This window comes from Larus michahellis, chromosome 12 (assembly GCF_964199755.1).
Source record: "Larus michahellis chromosome 12, bLarMic1.1, whole genome shotgun sequence".
NCBI classification, from domain to species: Eukaryota; Metazoa; Chordata; class Aves; order Charadriiformes; family Laridae; genus Larus; species Larus michahellis.
This window is the reverse complement of record NC_133907.1, coordinates 5439812-5459936: the sequence shown is the minus strand read 5'-3', so window position 1 is coordinate 5459936 and position 20125 is coordinate 5439812. Positions and strand designations below refer to the sequence as shown.

The 20125-nt window shown below is 49.0% G+C and overlaps 1 protein-coding gene across 3 annotated transcripts; it reads right to left on the bottom strand.

Annotated features, from left to right (window-relative positions):
- Positions 1-37: 37 nt before the first annotated feature.
- Positions 38-19840, bottom strand: TM9SF4 (transmembrane 9 superfamily member 4). 3 transcript variants are annotated; one of them, XR_012589610.1, is made up of 19 exons: positions 19751-19840; positions 13577-13690; positions 10328-10427; positions 9742-9910; positions 9532-9661; positions 8399-8522; positions 7438-7556; positions 7186-7297; positions 6613-6683; positions 6056-6188; positions 5427-5508; positions 5244-5319; positions 4811-4894; positions 4454-4629; positions 4037-4100; positions 3308-3427; positions 2677-2766; positions 1290-2288; positions 38-735 (listed from the first exon to the last, which is right to left on the bottom strand). XR_012589610.1 is itself a non-coding variant. In XM_074604946.1 (18 exons), the coding sequence occupies exons 1-18, from the start codon at positions 19838-19840 to the stop codon at positions 2139-2141; spliced, it is 2004 nt and encodes a 667-aa protein (XP_074461047.1). In that variant the 3' UTR covers positions 38-2138. The 3 variants fall into 3 exon arrangements, 2 of the variants coding, with proteins under 2 accessions (XP_074461047.1, XP_074461048.1); XM_074604946.1 differs by having other exon boundaries at positions 38-2288; XM_074604947.1 differs by lacking the exon at positions 19751-19840 and adding an exon at positions 19200-19244 and having other exon boundaries at positions 38-2288.
- Positions 19841-20125: the final 285 nt, after the last annotated feature.

Here is a 20125-nt window from a genome sequence, read left to right as displayed (position 1 = left end):
CCAAGAGGTGGCTTAGGAGAACCCAGGAGAGCAGGACAACAGGACAATGGCAGATTTATTTACAATAGGACACAAAGAATACATACATTAATTAAAAATTACAAAGAATACAGAGAAAACACTTCGGGGAAGGGGGAGAAATCAATGCTGGCTGAGCCTCTCCACTGGGGCAGGGGCAGGAGAGAGGGAAAAAAAAAAATTAAAAGAAAAAAAAAAAGTCAACCAAAATCTCAGAGAGGGATCTCAAATCAGAACTGACGCAGGACTCCACAGCACAGTTGGCTTGCGCATCCCCTGCTCCCTTTTTCCATCCTTGATTCCTGGCTGATTAGACTTTGGCATGACGGGCGGCTGAAGGAGCTGTTAGGCAAGGCTGGAAAGGCTCGGTGCCGAGGAGTCCAGCCGCCTGGGAAGCCAGCTCCCCGCGGGGGGCAAGGCCGTCCGTAAGAGACACAGGTCCTTGCGTGGACCTGGTGGAAACTCTTACGGCAACTGGGGTTAAAAACCCCCCAAAGCCCTCCGGGGTGCACATCAGTGCTGGTGACAGGGAGGGCTTTGGACACTCCTGGGTTGGAACAGTGTCCCCTGTGGCAGTTGGTCATTTGGAGACCTCACTGCTTCCTACAGCAAGAAGCAAAAACCAAAATTTTCACAGATCTCACAAAAAGAAAAAAACCCCAACCCCTCTCCCCTGTAGCCCTGACTGAATCCAGCTAGTCTGGGGACAGAGGGAGCCTTCACTGTAATGTGGAACCTTTTTACTAGTAAACATCATTGAAGTGACCAAAATAAAAAAAACTTTAACCTTCTAAAAAAAATTCCCATGGACCGATTAAGGGATCAAGCCACAGACAAAGAGGAGCCCGCTGCAGAAGAGCAGCCCACTGCGGAAGAGCCCACATCGGCTATCCCAGAGGGCTTGGACCGTTCTGTGTAGAAGAACAAAATACAGCTATGGGGTGTACACTTCTGTTCCCTGGAGGTAGAGAATCTAAGAGGAGGAGAAGAGAGCAGCAAGAACAGCTGGAGCACAAGGCGGGCAGTGAGACAGCCCGCTCCTGGCAATGGGAGAACTCCTCGGGGTCACTCCCTCTGTCCCCAGCCCCTTCTGCGCGACCCGCACACGCCTCACGGAAGCCGAGGCCCAATACTGCATCCGATTTCTTGGCACTAAAGCAGCGGCGTCGCAGCCTTCTCTCTGCAGGGCTCTGCGCAATCCCGGTGTGGGTTCCCGGGAAGGAAGCCTGCCTCATTTCCTCACGCAGCTGGAGCAGAGCTATCGGCAGAACAAACTCTTGTAGTTACCTCGCGTATCCTTCCAGTCATATATTCTAGCACCAGCACAGTCGCCACTTCCACCAGAACGGTACATCCTGCTGCAGCTGGCTGCACCTTCCGAAAGAGAGGAAATCCCACCCTCCCGCAGCCCTTCCAGTGGAGGCATCCAAAGCGGCCCGTGCTGTCCAAGGCCGGAGGGAGGGAGAAGCGATGCCGAGGGTTGCAGTTCTCAAGCTCTCTCAGGGTGAAATTGCACTTCCCAGGCTCCGAATGGCACCTCCATCAAATTGTAAACAAGCCGAAGCCAGGACTTTCGCGGTCAGAGCACGCCAGGCTCATGCTGGGCAAGCCTTTAGGCTCCCTTTATTTTGCCATAGTCAAGCTCCCTCTTCCGTGTAGACATGAAGGCAGGAAAGAAACCCAGTCTGATATTTGTCTGAAGAGTCTCCCTGAATCCTAGAGCACCCTAAGGGCTGGAAGAAAACATTTTCACAAGTGTTTCCACTGCTGTCTCAAATCCGTTCGTCATCAACATAAAAAAAAAAAAAAAGGGATGAATTAGCAAAAAGGGGGTTTACTTATACAGAGGGATATTTCTCTGCTAAAAAACTCCCTCAAATATGGAACAGGATAATAAAGTTAAAATGTAAGGTATCTACAGACCCCTTTTCCCCCCAGAAGTAGCCCAGAATCCATGTACACTGTGCCAAAGTTACATTCCAAAATGAGGAGTTATTTATTTCTTTTGTCACTCTCCCACTGGATTTTGATTCCTTAAAAGAGTTGGGAGAAGATGTCCCCTTCACTCCCAGGAGGACACGCATTCAGAGGTGTCTACTTGCTGCTGGGTCTGTGTATCTTCAGTCTATTTTCACTGCAGCATAGATCTTCCGGACAAACATGTAGGCTGCATAGAAGCCAATGGTGCCAGTGAGGAGCCAGAAGGACAAGACCATGAGGGCGGTGTAGCCGAAGTATAGTAAGGAGGGAATGAACTCAACAATATCCAGCTAAAACAGAAGAAGAGGGAAAAAACAAGCAAAATCAAGTACAGAGGTAACAAGAGTTGGCTCCCCAAACCAGCCAGTGCCCTCTACAAGGTGGCATTTGACAAAGGGAAGAAACCCTCCACTCGACTCGTTTTTCTCCAGCTGAAAAGAGATCCCCTTTGAGGACAGGGTTAGGGAACACCATTGCACACAGGTAATATGGGCAGGGGCCTCGGGCACTTACAACCTCCTCTTCCCTCTGGAAGGACCGTTTGCACCACTGGCTGGTGAGCTGCCTTGGGCTGGCACAGGGACAGACTAGGACCAGGCAGTCCCACCATTTCCTTTCCTAAATCCAACCATCTCCTCTGGAAAGGTGGCACTTTTCATACAAGAGGAATAACAATACCTTGTTCACAAAGTAGAAGATGGCATAGATCAGCACATAGAAGGCAGATCCTCCAGACACCAAGAAGGTCCTCCACCACCAGCGGTAATCCTGACAGGGTAAAAAGCCTCATTATCCCACAGGCTTCCTTCTCCTGTGTCACTGTCTCAGGGAAGCTGTGACCTTTCTGGGACAGGTAGAACACCACCCACTTTCCTTCAAAGGAAAACCACAGTTTGGGGCTGGGGAACTATTTTGTCACAGAAGTGTTTCCAAACAAAGAGGATGAAAAGCTGACAGCGAAGCAAAGCTGGCTCAGTATCACAGCACCTGCTACTGAGGAACACGGCTCAGCCTCTGGCCCTGCATTTCATTTTGGATGTGGATGGAATGAAATAAGTTTCTCTGGGAGGACATGTCAGCTGGAAATACCCTGGCTCTCAGCATAATTTTTGGTACAAAACGACACTTCCCAGCCCGGCAGATAATCAAGTAGCTTCAATTCTCCTTGAAGTCAAGAGGTGTTAAGAACAATCACGCTTGTGAAGCTGGGCCACACTAGATTTCTGCTGAGCTGCCGCAATAACGTGACCTGTGCTTTTCCAGGAGCAAGTCCCCTGAGCTTACGAAACTACAAACATGGAAATCTCACCTCAGCACAAAGCTGGAAGTACACCATGACAATGCTGATTTGGGAGCATGATACCACCAGGATTATAAACACCAGGAAGAGAAAGCCGAAGAGGTAATAGAACTGGTTCTCCCAGATTGCCTGAAACAAAGACACAGCAGAAATTTGTTTCTGTGCTATTGGGATCAGTCAGTCAACATGAGACTAACTTCTAGCTGCTAACCCAAGGGAAAACGAGGAGTCCCTCAGCCTCATATAGCTGAAACCGCAGAACTAATGCATTTCACAATGCTGCTTCAGAGGAATCAGGTTGCAAAAAGGTGCCCAAAGACAGCTCTGAGGTACCTTGTTCATTCCCTTCCATCTCCCTAGCAACAGAACGGCAAATTCCTCCCCACCCATAGAAGGTGAAAAATGGGCAGCAGCTGGAATGGCTCAGTGAATGTCTTAAGATCAGAACCCCCCCTTGGCATAACGTTACAGTAAGCTTTCATCTTTACCGCCATCTTTCAAATCACCAAGGAGCATCCCATAGACATCTCCAGGTGTCTACAGCAAGACAAGACAACAGCCTGAAGAGACCCACAGCCCAGCTCTCTCTGAAAACAATACTGAATGGCCTGGAGGGAACCTGCTAGCCCCTTCAGTAAGTACAGGAGCAGCAGACTGCTCCGGTGGAAGCGCTCTCCCTTTCAAAAGCTTTGGCACAAGAGGAATCCTATTCAGGAGCAAAGTGGGTTAAACGCTTACACTGAAAATGAAGAACAGTTCAATGAACATAGCTCCAAAAGGCAGAATACCAGCCATCAGAATCCTGTAGAGCGAGAAAGAAAAATCATAAGCAACACAATATAACTGTCTGGCGATTAAAAGTCCCCTGTAAGCACACAGAGTGCTCCCAGCAAAATCTCTACAGTTCCAGATTACTAGATTAAATTTCACACGCTAAATGGCACAGCTGCTCCCATTGCTGAGCACGTATCGCTTTTATAAGCGCCACTCATACCACATCCAAATTGTCAGGATTGCCTCTGATACCGCATTACTCAAGGAAACACATCTGCCATTTGTCTGTCCGCAGACCAGCAGAAGGTGATGTTCAGCAACCCAAGGAAGCTGAGGGGAGGGGGCTTAACTCACCATATTTCTTGGACACTCATCACTTACCCAACAAATTTATTCATATACCACCTCTGCTCCGGGATCTGCCTGGGAATCTGATTTGTCCGCACAGGATTGTCATACGGCTGTTTGCGAAATCCGAAGTAGTAACCCAGGTAGACCAAGGGCAAGGAGATCCCAAACCACATGCAGAGCAAGGCCACCATGGTAGGGAAAGGCACCTAGAATCACACCAGGAGTCACAAAAGTGAGAGAGACTGAAGTCACTGGCCAGACCAACTCTCCAGTCAATCACTGCATTGACACCCACGTTTAGAAAGATACCGTGAGACTCAGCAAGTCCCTGACAGCCCAGTCACCCTCCTCCCATCCAGCAGGCTCCAGGATGAAGGTGGTACCTACCGCTCCAGAGGAGTGTTTCCCCCAGATGAAACAGTTCAGGACAAAGCAGATACCAAAGACGACACCCGGATACAGGGTAGCTGTCTGCAAGAGCAAACACCGGTTAAGAGAAAACAAGTGACGAATCAACGAGATGTTTCTCTTTAACGAGTCTATTGCTGGGGCGAAGCACATGTCGGGGAAACATCCCTTTTGCTGCAGCACTAATACACAGCAGGGATGGGCCGGGGGGAGGATCTCAGACAATCCTCTTGCTTTAGTATGTGCTCTGGTGTTTGTCCTTTCATATAAAGCTACAAGGACTCAAAATCCACACCAAATCTCCACAGTACAGCCAGGCTTTGTCCAGCTACCCACAAATACGTGTGGAGCTTATCCACGTCTCTTGCCATGAGCAAAGCTGGATTAACAGCACAAACACCACAAGACTCACACAGAAGGCTCCCTTCTTCCATCGATGTCCTTTCAGAGTCCGGTATAAGCGGCCAGCAAAGAATCCACCAAAAACCCTTGACAGAAACAAGCCGAGACAAAGAAATTAGTTTTCATTGTTGTGGAGAGGGAGAGGAAGGGCAGGCAGGACAGCACTGCTGTGGGAAGCAGTGGAGACACCTACCCCATGAACATGAAGAGAAAGCAGGCGGTAGTCATCAACGCACCCCGGCTAGAAGGCGACAGCATCCCCAGCATAGCAACAACTGGGAAAAAAGGACAAAGCACAGCAGCTCTGATGTACGTGTGCTAGCCAGCCTCTGGAGAACAGGGGCCTGTCCCATGTGCAGACCACAGCTGCCTGGAATCTCTGCCTTCTGCACAGACCTCTTTTCCTTCAAAGCATAACGCATCCACAGCCTCCAGCGCTGGCCAGAGAGAGGAAGCCACAGCTTTGATCTCAAGCTACAGACCATGCTTTAGCTTCATCTTCCCCAGAGTTGAGCAGGTGCAGCTCAGAAGGCAAGGCACACGTGTGCGAAAGTCTCTCAGCCCACTATCACTCAGGGCTCATATCTTGATAACAGGCAATATAAACACAAAAAGATGCCTTCAGATGGGAAATGCTGCCTAGAAACTCAGAAATGCTGAGCAGAGGCCTATTGCCTTGATCAGCCCCACAACAGGAAGCATCCGTACGTGACTTCACTCAAGCTCAGGTGAGCATAGGTCGAAGTCAATGGGAGCTACAAATGACCTTGAGCATCGTTCCTCTTCTCGTTACAGCCACCCCATGCAACATGTGCCACTTACAGATGACAATCAGGATCATACAGAAGAGCTGAATTCCAGAACCCAGGAGAGAGCTGAGGATCATCGGATACTGTGGAGGCCTGAAGACATCTCCATGCACAAGTTTCCAACCAGATTCCTCCATAGTATCTTCCTGTAGCAACAACAGGAAAAGAAGGCATTTAGATACAGTCTAATGATGGAAATGAACGTCCTACCACAGCCAACCTAAGCGACTGATTTCCCTATATCCAGTTCTGCAGAACTTTATCACTCCAGTCAAACTTCTTTACTCTGGGGCTTAAAACAGTTCAGACCTGAACTGCCCAGTGCCAGGGCACACATTTATGGAACTGTTTTCAGTCATTACTTAGGTCTGAAGACATCTGAACTGGTAATTTGCCATTGTACAGAGAGCCAAAGGTGCTGTGACAGCACATGACAGAACTGCCCCTCCCATCTTCAGAGCTCGAAGCAAAACAGGGGCAAGGAAAGAGACAACACATCCAAGTCTTCAGACTACATCCCTCCTCATCTGTGCCTCCCTCTCTGTCCCAGCCCGAAGAACAAGCACATACAATGTCATCTTCCTTGTTGTAGTTGGCAATGTCCTTCCGGAGAGTCCGGATGATGATCATGCTGAGAATACCTGAAAACAAGCACAAACTGAGTTTAGCTCAGAGGCTCCTACACAGCTGTGCTGCTCTTAACGCTGTGCAACTACACGGCTCCCACCAACACACAGTTCTGGCTAGGAGAGGAGGCCTTGAGTCATCAGCCATCTCCCACAGCCTTCAGCAAAGACAAAAACAAAACCCCAGGGAGCAGGGAAGGCAGTATTCTAGCAGGAACAGGGCACCGTGGCTTTCCTGTGGTTTTTGTTTCCCCCTTAAATACGGACATCCAAGATGCGCGTTAACCACGTTCTATTCCCTCAACCACCCCAGTCAGAGAGCAGAAGTGGGTAACCGTCTGACCCCATGGGGCACTGCCTGAACCAGGAGATTTTGTGTGCTAATGTTTGTTTCCTGCCCCTTCTGATCAGGTTCAGATGTGGCCATATCCTCCCCAAGCCACCAGCAGCTGAGTCTTAAAGAAAGTTCCCTGCAGATTAATGGTAAAGCCTTCTTCACCCCACACATCTCACTCACCTGAAAGGAAAAAGACTACCACAACCGAGTTAATGATAGAAAACCAATGAATCTGGACGTCACTCATGGTCAGGTAGGTGTCCCAGCGGGAAGCCCATTTAATGTCACTTTCCTGAAAGAACAGTAAAGTTCTTCTCACACCAGCACACTCCCAATGTCTTCCACAACACCTCTGTGACAGACACTTGGAGCACCAACTGCCAGCCAGCCAGGGGTAGCCAGCTGCCAGCCAGCTTCCCATTAATCCCTCACCTCCCAGTGGACAGAGTAGGTGAAGAGCAACTGGTTCTCTTTAGAGGGATCTATTTCCTGAGGGGCAGAGCCTGTAGCTTCAGGCAGGGTGCACATACTCTTCTCATCAGCCTTCAGGTCTGTAAGGGAAAACATGGGACACGCTATGTCAGCCCTTCCCTCGAGGCACCACCTCTCCCACTGAACTCCCTGGCCCCAAGTACCCCTGAGGCACTGGGCTGCAATTACAGCAGGGGAAGCATTCATTCCTTTCTCACCTGCTTTGCAGCTTGCAAAACTATTCTCCCCATCAGAAGTGGAGCACCGTTAACAAACTTTAGGCAAAGCTATGCATAAGGCTGGAAGGATAAAAGCCAGAGGCTCTGAAGCCAAGGATCTAGATCAGGAACAAATCCTCTATTCCACATGATATGCTGAGAAACAAGACCTCTCCATCGCAGCCTGCTGTTGCCAGGAGAGTTGCACGGGACGATACACACGATGAGCAACTTCCCTTCAAGACATGACCTGTGTCGTGTTGGGCTCACTGAGGTAAGAGTATTTTCCCCCTATCCATTATTTATAACATTCAGTCCCCCTAAAACAGTTCCAAACATTCTGTGGGTCTCCGGACTAGCACGTAGTATCCCAGTGGGGGACATCTGGGCCACAATAAGAGCTAGATGCCGTGCATGCTTCATGTTAGATGACACAGTACAAAAAAACCCAACCCCTAAACCCCAAACTCCAATCTTTTTATATGAATTAATTTTCCATGGACGGCACTTCAAGGATATCTCTCTATTTTTGGAACTTTCTTAACAACAAAGGGGTTTATTGTTCTTACAATTCAGACTCCCTCATTTCTCTGCCTGGAGACCATAACAGAAGCAACAACTAGCACCCTGATACACAAGTGGCATTCAACTCTTGGCCCTACAGAGATTCTTCTCCTTTGCTCCCCTCCCTAAGAGTCTCTCACCTTCTAGTTTAATACTTTGGGGAATCACTTCAAAGCGCACAACCCTGTAGGTGGGCTCCTGGTTCTCTTCTACATCCTCTCTGTGGTAGTAAAGGATGAAGGAGAGGTGGTTGTGCAGGTAGAACTAAAACAGATTGACATTAAATAAAATGTTAGCAACCCAAGGGAGGAACAGGCAAAGTTTAGCAGCAAAAAGCAGCTTCAGTGTAGAAAACTAGAGTCCAACTGTTCCCAGATGCATTGTGCTACACAGCAAGATCAGGCTAACACCTTCCAAAGCTAAAAGAACAAGAGGAGAGAACAGAGATGTGGAAAAGGTAACACCTCAACCACTCCAGGCACCCAGGACAATGTTTCAGTCTATTTCTGGCCTGGAAAATATCATTATATCTCACATCTCAACCACACATTCAGCGGCACCAGAATCACCAAATTTAGATTGGAAAAACCTCAGTAGCTACAGCCCCGAGTTTCCTTCCTTTTTCTACCAGGCAGACATACATTACGCAGACTCTGTGGGGACCTACAGCTGTCCTAAGCTTGCGCTTTCAAAAGGCTCTTACATCACCTATTACATGACCAAAGTACAGTGTCCCCAAGCTGCCGCACCAGGTTCATTCACCCACAAGAACTTGGGCTCAAGCGTTCAGAGCTGCGTGTGCAACTGGAGTATGATAAACAGATGCATCTGTTAAGTCAAACAGATAACCTTAGGGCACAGAATCATTGAAAATATCTGCAGGAATACACGTGCTAAGTTCCCATTTGCAAACTTAAGCAGCTTTTCATCCGATAAACACCTGAATTATTTTGGGTTTTTTTGACATAAGATACTCCAAGACTGTCAAAGATTAGCTAGCCTTTGGGGTACACTGCCTTTGATCCGCTGAGGGGAAACCACTGCACAAGCTTGTCCAACGTTATACAGCGAGTCAAAGCTAGGACTCCTGGCAATTGTACCAGTAGTCCAGCACCCACCTCCTTCTTTCAATAAGGGACATTTCTCTCATTTCCACTCTTTATAAAACCTTTTGGGGGCATTCCCAATTCTGATACTCTCTGGTTGACTTTTAACACCCTCTGACAGACACCCAGATCTCCTCCAGGCACCCCTCAGCATCTGGATTCTCTACCTTGTTACCGTCCATAAACCCGAGCCTGTATCCGTGCTCGAACTGCACATCCTTCTCCTTCTTCTTCTCCTCTTCCTCACGATTGGAATAAAACTCCAGCCGTGTTGCCACAGGGAGGTTATCAGCAATGCTGAAAACATAGATTTCAGATCAAATTTGTCCACAACACAGAATCCCCACCGACACAAACTCATGCTTGAGATGACTCACAGATGGACATAGTAATCTTCCCTGATGCGCTCGGCGATCAGCTTGCTCTCCTCCACTGTCAGAGTAACTGGCTTATTGGGAAGGTTGCACAGAACTTCACATTTCTTCTCCACGTTCATGGAAACCTGGAAAGGTGTATTTACAATTCGGTCCCCCCGAAGAACCTCACCTGGAAAACAGGAAAATAAGGGCAGGGTTGAAGACTGCCAGGCTTCTTGCCACTCATCCCACCACTGGGTTGGCAGCGTACTGTGCAGCTGGAATGATGTCAGCAAGTCTCCTTTGCCACCACAGATGGAAGGTTAGGACTGAAGGAGAGTTTAGCTATTTTGTGGAAGCATCAAGCACTACTTATGAAGCAGGTTACATGCCCTCCTTCAGGAAAGGCATTTCCTCTTTCCGATATACGGACATCCTAGTTTGCAAACGGCCAGCATATAATAAATTAGAGGAAGCAGGCTCTCCACAAACAGTTTATTAGAGATGACATTTGCAATTGCTTTTACTCCTGTAAACATACCCTCAGGCAGCTCATAAATGGCAGCCCACTTACCGCTGGGGAACATGCTGTTCAACAGATACATACCGAGATTCTCAGCCTTGTACGTTATCTTGGTGGGCTGGCAGAAGGGCAACGAGTAGTACTCATACGGTAGCTGGGTTCGCGAGCTGGTGAGCTTCACAGCCTGGAGGAAAAACGGAAGGATTATCCCCATGAAAGAACTCGGTTTCCTATCGACTCGGCATCAGCCAGATGCTGAAGCTTACTTCAAGACACCTCCCATAAAGCTCACTTTTGGAAGCTGTTAAATAAATAAATTTTAAAAAAATGAAAAAAGGAGACAGATGTTCCTGGGAGAGCTCCAGCTTTCTTTCCTTTTACACAACTCCCAGCTGTACATTCTCAACGCTACGATTTAGTAGCAATTCATACACAAAGAGAAGCACTTGGAGAAAGTCTCCAAGAGAAGCACTTGGAGAAAGAAGCATGGTGGATTGGTTTCACAAATTTATGACTCAGCGGAGTCCTAAGAAACAACAAAGAACTCAAAAGAGATTCAAGAGTCACATTTCATACAAGACTGCAGTTATTTCCTAAAAAAAAAATAAATAAAAAAACCATGTCACACTGGACCTAGAGGTCTGGCCTCTAGTGATACGAAGAGTTCAGCAATTTTTTTTCCCTATAAGGAAAGCCAGAGAGCCATCAGATTGGGAAGACAACGGTGGTGATGTCTTCCCACATCAGATGGTGACAAAACCCAAAGATTTCTGGAGAGTTCCCGCAAATCACATGGCACAAGGGAAGTGCAGAGACATACCGCGAGAGTCAAGGCCAGAGCTGCTCCAAAAAACAGAAGTGTTTTGTAACGCAGCCAAGCTCATTTATTGGAAGAGCACTGGCAAACACGCTGACTTGCCTTATCACTTGAGGAAGCATTTGGCTCATAAAATCCCTTTGAGAACAGCCATTCCAATACTCCCTTCTTCTGGGAAGCTTACTGTAGCCACAGGCAAGTCTCATTTGCTTAAAAATAGCCTACGTCTGGCAGCCTGTGGCCAGAGAGCGAGTTGTGTTGTGCTTCGAATGGGAGCAGCAAACCTCAGCATCCCCAAGGGTGATGGGTTTTGCTGAGACAGAGGCCACAGCTTTAGAAAAATAAATGAAATGAGCTATAAATTGCTGATGTCTGGAAACAAAGCCTGGCTTCCTCCTGTATGGGTGAAGCAGTTCCATCATTCACTACCAGCAATACTGCGCAGGAACAGCTCTTCAGCAAGCCTGGGTTGTAAGATCTGCAACACTCAAGGACAAACACCTGAACCTGGAAAGGGCTTATCATAGATTTCACTTGACTTGAAGACACAACATGAGCAAACTGGGTAGAAAAGAAAATTGAAAAGGTCTGATTCAAACCACTTCTTTATTCTACCATTCAGCTACCACCTTATCTACCTGAAGTCATGGCTAACTGCTGAGGTCCCAATGGACTGGAGGGTAGCAAATGTAGCGCCCATCTACAAAAAAAGGCAGAAAGGAGGATCCGGGAAACTATAGGCCTGTCAGTCTGACCTTGGTAGCAGGGAAGGTCATGGAGCAGATCATCTTGAGTGCCATTACAACTCATATAATGGACAAGCAGGGGATCAGGCCTAGTCAGCACGGGTTTATGAAAGGCAGATCCTGCCTGATGAACCTGATTTCCTTCTATGACAAGATGACCCGATTATTGGATGAGGGAACGGCTGCGGACATTGTCTACCTAGACTTTCAAAAAGCATTTGACGTTGTCCCCCATAGAATTTTCATGGAAAAACTGGCAGCTCATGGCCTGGATGAGCATACGATCTGCTGGATCAAGCACTGGCTGGATGGGCGGTCCCAAAGAGTGGTGCCCAATGGAGTTAAATCCAGCTGGCGGCCGGTCACAAGTGGTGTCCCTCAGGGCTTGGTGTTGGGAGCATTTCTGTTTAACATCTTTATTGATGACCTTGATAAGGACATAGAGTGTATCATCAGCAAGTTTGCAGATGACATGAAGCTAAGTGGGAGTGTTGATCTACATGAGGACAGGGAGGCTCTACAGAGAGACTTGGATAGATTGGACCGATGGGCCAACGCTAACGGTATGAGCTTCAACAAGGCCAAGTGCCGGGTCCTGCATTTGGGCCACAACAACCCCACGCATCGCTACAGGCTTGGGGAAGTGTGGCTGGAGAGCTGCCTGGCAGAAAAGGACCTGGGGGTTCTAATTGACAAGTGGCTGAACATGAGCTAGCAGTGTGCCCAGGTGGCCAAGAAAGCCAATGCCATCCTGGCTTGTATTAGAAACAGTGTGACCAGCAGAAGTAGGGAGGTGATTGTCCCCCTGTACTCAGCACTGGTGAAGCCACACCTTGAGTATTGTGTCCAGTTCTGGGCACCTCAATATGAGAGAGATCTCGAGGTGCTGGAGCGAGTGCAGAGGAGGGCAACGAAGCTGGTGAAGGGCCTGGAGAAGAAATCTTATGAGGAGCAACTGAAGGAGCTGGGACTGTTTAGTTTGAGGAAGAGGAGGCTGAGGGGAGACCTCATCGCTCTCTATAACTACTTGAAAGGACATTGTAGAGAGGTTAGTGCTGGTCTCTTCTCACAGGTCATTAGCGATAGAACAAGAAGGAATGGCTTCAAGCTGCAACAGGGTAGGTTTAGGCTGGACATTAGGAAAAAATTCTTCCCAGAAAGAGTGGTCAGACACTGGAATAGGCTGCCCAGGGAGATGGTGGAGTCACCATCCCTGAATGTGTTTCAGAGTCGTTTAGATGTGGTGTTGGGGGATATGGTGTAAGGAAGAACTTTGTAGAGTGGAGTTGATAGTTGGACTCGATGATCCCAAGGGTCTTTTCCAACCTAAATGATTCTATGATTCTGTGATTCTAAAGGCTCACCCTCTATAAGCACTTTGAGAGTCAGTATAATGCTGGAGAAAAATCTCTCATTAAATTCACTTCAATTGAGAAAGAGGGATCTTTTCCCAAACAGAGCAACATCTTGAGGACTTTGGTGCAACTGCAGAAGGAATCTGGTAGAAGATAGCAGAAGCAAGAAAGAGAATCATGCTGGGAACTGCAGGGTAAGGTGACGACAGTGACCACTTGAGGGCTGCTCATCCCCAACACCCTACACGAATGTTGTGAAAAAGAGAAAATATCTGCCCCCAAAATTTTAGCAACAGGATCCCCCAATTTGACTTTCTAGTCCCAATTAGCTGCTATAATATAAAGACAGAAAAAAAACAAACCACAAGAAAACCCAAAACAAACCGACTAACAGCTCCATCCAAGTTCATCCTACCTTTATTTCTACAGGATCATTGCGGTGGAAGTTGATAGGAGCCACACCAGGTACATAGAAAGAGTCTGCACCGTGCAGAAACAAGAGCAAGAGCAGCATATATCTTAGCCTTTCCTGCAAAAAGGAGAAGGAACATTAATACAACAGAAACATATCAACGACATCAGAGATGGACAACAACACTGAAAGTGTTCATCCCAGACATTAGAAAGGCTGCACAGCCAGGTGATTAAACACAAATTAAATTCACAAAGCTATTCTTAACTTTGTTTTGTGACTCTCATCAAGTCACTTTCCACTCCACGTGTCTCTGACTCTTCATCTGCAATTAGGAAAACATTGGCTTTGTTCAGCCACAAGAAAAATGCACTTATCTGTAACATGCTTCATCTAGCGGGCTGCCATCTGACTTTTCTACTCCCACCCATCCACACCTATATGTTAGAAAACACCATGGATTATTAGAGAAGAGGGCTGTAGCCTTGGCACTGGATTTCTGTCAACTCTGCCCATCAGGCGTTACCCTGTAGCCACTTATGGACTGATGCTCACACGCCGCTACCTGCAGTGGAGTAATTAGTGTAGGGTAAGGTCTGACACAAAACTAACCACTCGCTGTACCCAAAGGGATGGTCACATAACCGCTCCCTCCTATTCCACTCTTCTTTCCTCACCCCTCCAGGCCACAAAACAGCTCAGTAACATGGCAAAAAAGTGTTCATCCCTTTTTCAGGGAGCAGGGAGACAGGTCGGGCTGGAAGGTTCAATCAATTCCACAGGGACTCCAACACAAGCCAGACCCCACACGCCAGCAGCAGCAGCAAACCCTTTAACGGACTTTGCTGCTTCCTCAGTCCCTACCGTTACCTCAGGTAATCCAGCCCAGCTCGAGCACGAGCAGGGGTGAAAGGAAAATTGAGCTTTAAAGAGTTATTAGACAGCAGCAGCTTGGCTGGATTAGAATATCAACTCTGGTATAATCTCATTGTATTCCTAGCTTCAGCCCATTCTCCTAAACTCCCTGTGCGTACGGCACAGTTGGAAAACCACAGAAAAAAAACGGAGTCCGGTCTGGGACAACTTGAGCTAATGAAGCAGCAATAATAAACCCAATTGCTGCCTTCTGCATGTCCTCAGCAGGGCAGGCAGAATCGGTCTCTGTGACCTACTGTCCATCCACCTACACGCAGGAGCTCTGCAATCAGGGGCAGGGAGACAAATATAGAAGGGAAAGGAAAGAGGGAACATTCTCACCGAGTGAGATGGGCTTGGACTGGAATGAGCCACGACCCGCCTGGTGCCTGCTCTGGGTCAGCAGGGAGCGGGGCTCTGTACTACCCTCCCTCCCGTTAACATCGTCTGGGAATTAAACACGAGGAGAAAGCACGGCAAGCTTCAGGTTCCCAGCAGCCACCAGTAGAGCCCATCCCAAATGTCCAGCCCCAGCATGGCTGCTCCCTGTCGGCAGTGATCCACAGGGAAGGTGGAGGGGAGCTGGGAGCCACGACCCAGAGAGCGGCTGGCAGGAGCTCTGGGCACAGACACAGACCCCAGGGGACCGGCACTGCCAACAGCACCGCTCCTGGCTGGAAGGGGCAGGCTGCTACGCTGCTACAGCCACAGCACCTTTCTCAGCACGGTGCTGGATCACAGTCAGCATGCCCACAACGCCAGAGTAAACATTCAACAGCTTCATCTTAACAAGCCAGGTGTGGACAAAAAGCAGCTCCATCACAGGGATCCTGCATCAGGTCAGGAACGGGGGGGGGGGGGGGAAAAAAAAAAAAAAAAAAAAAAAAAAGAGAGAGAGAGAGAATCTGTGTTCATTGCCCTCACACCCCCTTCCTCTTCATCGCCTTCCTTTTGCCTTATTCTGAGGCTAGTAAGGTACATTTGGCCCAGACACCAGTGAGGGCCAATAGAGCATCCAGAATTACTGGCACTGAGCAGGATGAAAAAAAAAAAAAAAAGTCATAAATATTGGCGTTTTTAAAAAATCTAAAATGTATTTAAGATGCAAGTGCTAGGCACCTACATAAAATGTGTTAATACTAAATTATTAGATACATCTTTTTTGCTTACAAGGGAGATTTTCAGATCTATTCTAAGCACAGCTCAATACAGTTACAACAGGCAAAAAGCCTGGGAAGTACTCTTTTTAAAATCGCTTGGACTTCAATACTGATCTACCTTGAAACAATGTGTGGCTTGTTTTCTGTGCTTCACTAGATTTTGTTTTCTCCGATCCTGTCAGAGTGCTCTGTAACTCTCCAACCAAGTAGGAAAAGGTGTCTCAGGCAGGTGAAGCACTGGAAGGAAAGAGCACTCTTGGCCTACATCACGCTCTACAGCAGCCAGCGACCTGTAGCAATTATCCCGCTTCATTTGTCACTGAAGTGCCAGACATACACAGCACAGTATTGCTTAATAAAAACCAAAACCACACCGCTGCCATCCTTGCCCTGAAGAGCTTGCAAGATGAAAAGATAAGGACAGAACTTCGGAAGGAGCTCAGGAGACATGCAAGCACATAGAAGATGAAATTTTTGATGACACCTTTGGCAGAAATCAGGCTCTTTGCATACAGATGACGATGACTCAGGCAGCACCAGGCAACAGAAAAGACAAGGGGGGGGACTATGGAAAGCCTTGCCAGGAAAAGACATTTGGTAGCAAAAAATGGGAACGCTGCTATGCAACAAGTTGGGGGAGCTTTGGAAGTGAAATTTGAAGGAAATGCCCAGCGCGGGTTTCTATCCCGGCAGCTCACGCCTGGCAGAGCACGTGCAGGCTGAAGCCAACAGCCTTCCTTATCAGGATCTTTGCTTTCGTATTGACAGATGTGCTTCACCTTCTCCAAATGAAGGCAGCAGCTTAGCAATGACAACACAGATACATGCCAAAACATCTGCATAACTCATGACCAAGCAATCATCTCATTTGGGACATGCCTGCAAGCTAAGTTATCTCCTACGCAAGGTCAAAATTTGCAGGACGGAGCTCTGCTTTAGTTCAGTCACAGAGCCCTGGCGAGGCACAGACTTCCAGCAGACAGGAGACACTGCCTTCACGGCCTTTACCAATTATTTACACTTAAAACACATCCACAAAAATAATCTCTCACATGTCAGTCTTGCATCTGAGGTACCAGGTAATCGTACAATGAAGCAACAAGTAGCACAACAAATATGCACAACTCCAGATCAAGAAAAACCCAGCTGCATGTAGACAGAAATAATTTGGAATAACTAAGCCTTATTATTTTACTATATGTGTACATGCAGACACAAGCTTGCAAAAGACCCCTTCTTAGGGGGATATGACATAAATGACAGAAGTAATCTCTTTCTCTCTCTCTCTCCCAAATTCAAATGTCACTATATTCCTTCTGCACACAGGACCCTGGCAGAAGTCACACTCAGATTCCTCTCTTGCACCAGCAGAATGCAGCCTGGGGAAATCATGGCACGAGAGCAGGCAGAGAGCGTCACCCCGGGAGCACCTGGCAGGGCGCAGGCAGGACACTGCCAGCACTGCTGCAACCACAGCTACAAAACCACCCCTCAGAGCAGTGGCATCAGCCGCTCCCCCCATTGCCACATAACTTGGCACACCCGTCCCCTAAAGGCACCAGCAACTATCCTGAAGTCTGTGGGATTTCTCTTGAAAGATTTTGAAAATCTATTCCCATAAATAACTTTAGAATGAAGCACTTAGCTGTAAGAATAAACTAACTCAAACCTTCCTTGCAGGGATTCTAATACAGTATTTTTCATCCTGTGCACAGCAAGGAGAACAGGTATTTGCACACAAACCCTCTCTAAGAATGTACTTCTGGATAATTATCACTAGACTTGATATTTGCAAACAATTCCAGGACACAGTTTCTCTGATTTATCTGATTTAAAAAGACTTAAAAACAATATTGCCATTTTCTACGAATTCACAAAAGGTTTACAAAACACGCTGCCAAACAGAGGAATCGCTTAGCTAAATCCCCGCCTGCCCAAGCGTGAAGAGACCCTACAATGTGCATTTATGCCATTACCACGCACAAGCGTGTGCTCTACTACAGCTCGCGGTCCCCGAAGCTACCACTGCCAGTCTGAACTCCAACATTTATTTAAGGGAAGGGGGAAACGGAAGCTGACAAGAAGCTTTTCCCTGTGGCACTCTGCCAACATGCTCTAACGTAACCCAGAGGGCCCACAGCCGGGCCATTCGCATCCAGGACATCCCTGCCCAGGTTACCGACAAGCGTTTTCTATAGACTGACAACTTGGAGAAACCTTTGAGTAGTAGCAATTTCAAGCATTCTGCAAGCATTTCAATAGGGCTGGTACCGTATCAAGGCTGATTTAGGCCTTACAATTCCATAATCCACATATGAACTTAAGAACACTAAATTGTACTTGCTCAAAGGGACAAAAAGGAAGTAGGAAGTGACAACGATGGCTATCACATAAATGAGATGATAGACAACATCTCATTTCTTTTCCACAGAGGGACATCAAACAGCCACAATCAAGAGCTTCTCACTTTCACAGACAGTTTTGAAGAAAAATGGGGAAAACACAAACTATGCAGAGCCATTTGTCCATCCGGATTCACAAAGCTCTGATATCCTGTTTAACTTACCGAAACTTTTTAATACGGTGACAGAAAGGAATGAAAAACATGATCCACTACTTTGTGGGAGGAAAAAAATCCACATGTAACAGAACAAACTGAAGCTCTCTCCCACACGTAACATTTATTCGACTCTCAGGCACATTAACAGGACACGCACAGTGCTGACGGCACCTGCTCTTCACCCCCTCCGAGGTGCCAGCCTGACACTTGCCCCCCTTTTTCGAGGGCTGCCTTGTTAGATGTTCTTGACAACTGTTTGGACAAGCTCATCTTTATTGCATGTCTGCCCAGCTCACCCTTGCACTCGGAGGAGCCACTGAAAGCTTTTCGAAAGGAGACAAGTGCTGCATTCACATTGATTTCAGAGAGCTCCTTTGACACCAGGAGAGCTGTTAGCAGTCTTCTCTGCCTTTCATAAAAGAGGAGGCTACAAGGAAATTCCCAGTAGGACCATCTTCAGCTCTCAAAGCCAGCTCAGACACTCCCTCCTCCCTGCCTGGGAGAAAGCCAGCAGAGTATGAAGATGCTTAAAGCAAAATAAATTAAAACCTCCGCTCCTCCAATCTCCTTTCCAGTTTCTGCCAATCTTTATGCTACATGAGTCACCTCACATCCCACACCCTGGCCAACAGCAACCTTTGTATCAGCACACATCATTTATTCATACAGCTATTCTTACGACACATTATCAAGGAAATATCCTTCGATGAAAGCAAGGAGGAAAATCCATTTTTCTACTACAAGACTGCAGGCAGATACTTAACGTCTCAGCAGCTCATCTTCTCCTCTGTGAGGTGGCACCGATGATCATCTACCTTAGCACATTCCCACCAGAAACACCTTCGCTATCCAAGGACTCGGGGAATAACTCAACAATAACAGAGATGCCAGGGGGGTAAATCAGCTGCTCACACCCCAAGTCGATAAATGCTGCCAAACACTTGTGACAACCCCACGCAACGCGAAAAGCCTCTTGACTTGGCGCAAGCACCTGGTTCGGGACTACACTTCCCTTCGAGACAACCGCACGGGGGGGAAGAGGATGGACGAGAGCCCCCGCAGCCCCCGCTCACACCACGGCAGAGACCCCCGGCCCGGCCCCGCGTCCCTCCAGCCCACACAACGCCGTGAATCGTGGAAACTGAGCCGGCTTTGCTGCTGAGGGAGCGCGGGGCCCGGCGGTCACCGAGCACCGGCTCTGCCGCGACACCGCTCGCCCCTGCCCTCCTCCGGTGACACCGCCGCCCGGGCCGCGGGGACACACCCGGGGCGGCTACAAGGCCCCAGGCGGAACCAGGGCCCGGCGCACTCCGCGGGGACGGGGCGAGAGGCGGCGCGGGGCCCGGCGGGGTCTGCGCGTCCCTCCCGGCGCGGTGCAGGCCCGACACGGATCCCCCTCACAGCCCCCCGCGCCGGGGCCGCCCCCGGGCCGCGCCGCCTGCCCGCATTGGCCGGGCCGGGCCGTGGCGGAGGAGGAGGCGGGCGGGACGCGGAGCCGCAGCAGAACCGGGCCCCGCCGTCCGCTCGGGCCGCCGCACTCACCATCGCCGCCGACGCCGCCATCTTGGATCCACGTGTCGGGGCGGACGTCAGCGGAAGTGGCGCGCGGTTGGCTGCGGGGCTTATCGCCATGGCGACAGCGGCCTCGGCGGGCCCGGGCCGGGCCGGGCGCGGGGCTCCGCGCTACCGCTGCGGGCGGCGCCGGGACCGGGCCCAGCCCAGCCCTGCCGCCGGGCGGAGCGGGACAGAGACCGCTGGGCCAGTCACCAGCGGGTCTCCGGCCCCTCGCAGAGCCGGCCGGGGAAGGGGCAGCCCGCGCCGCCATCTTTGCTGAGGGCAGCGGCCTTCGCGCTGAGGCCCAAGGCGCCACGTTCGGTGCGGGCGCTGGGGCAGAGAGGCCCGGAACGGCCCGGCCCG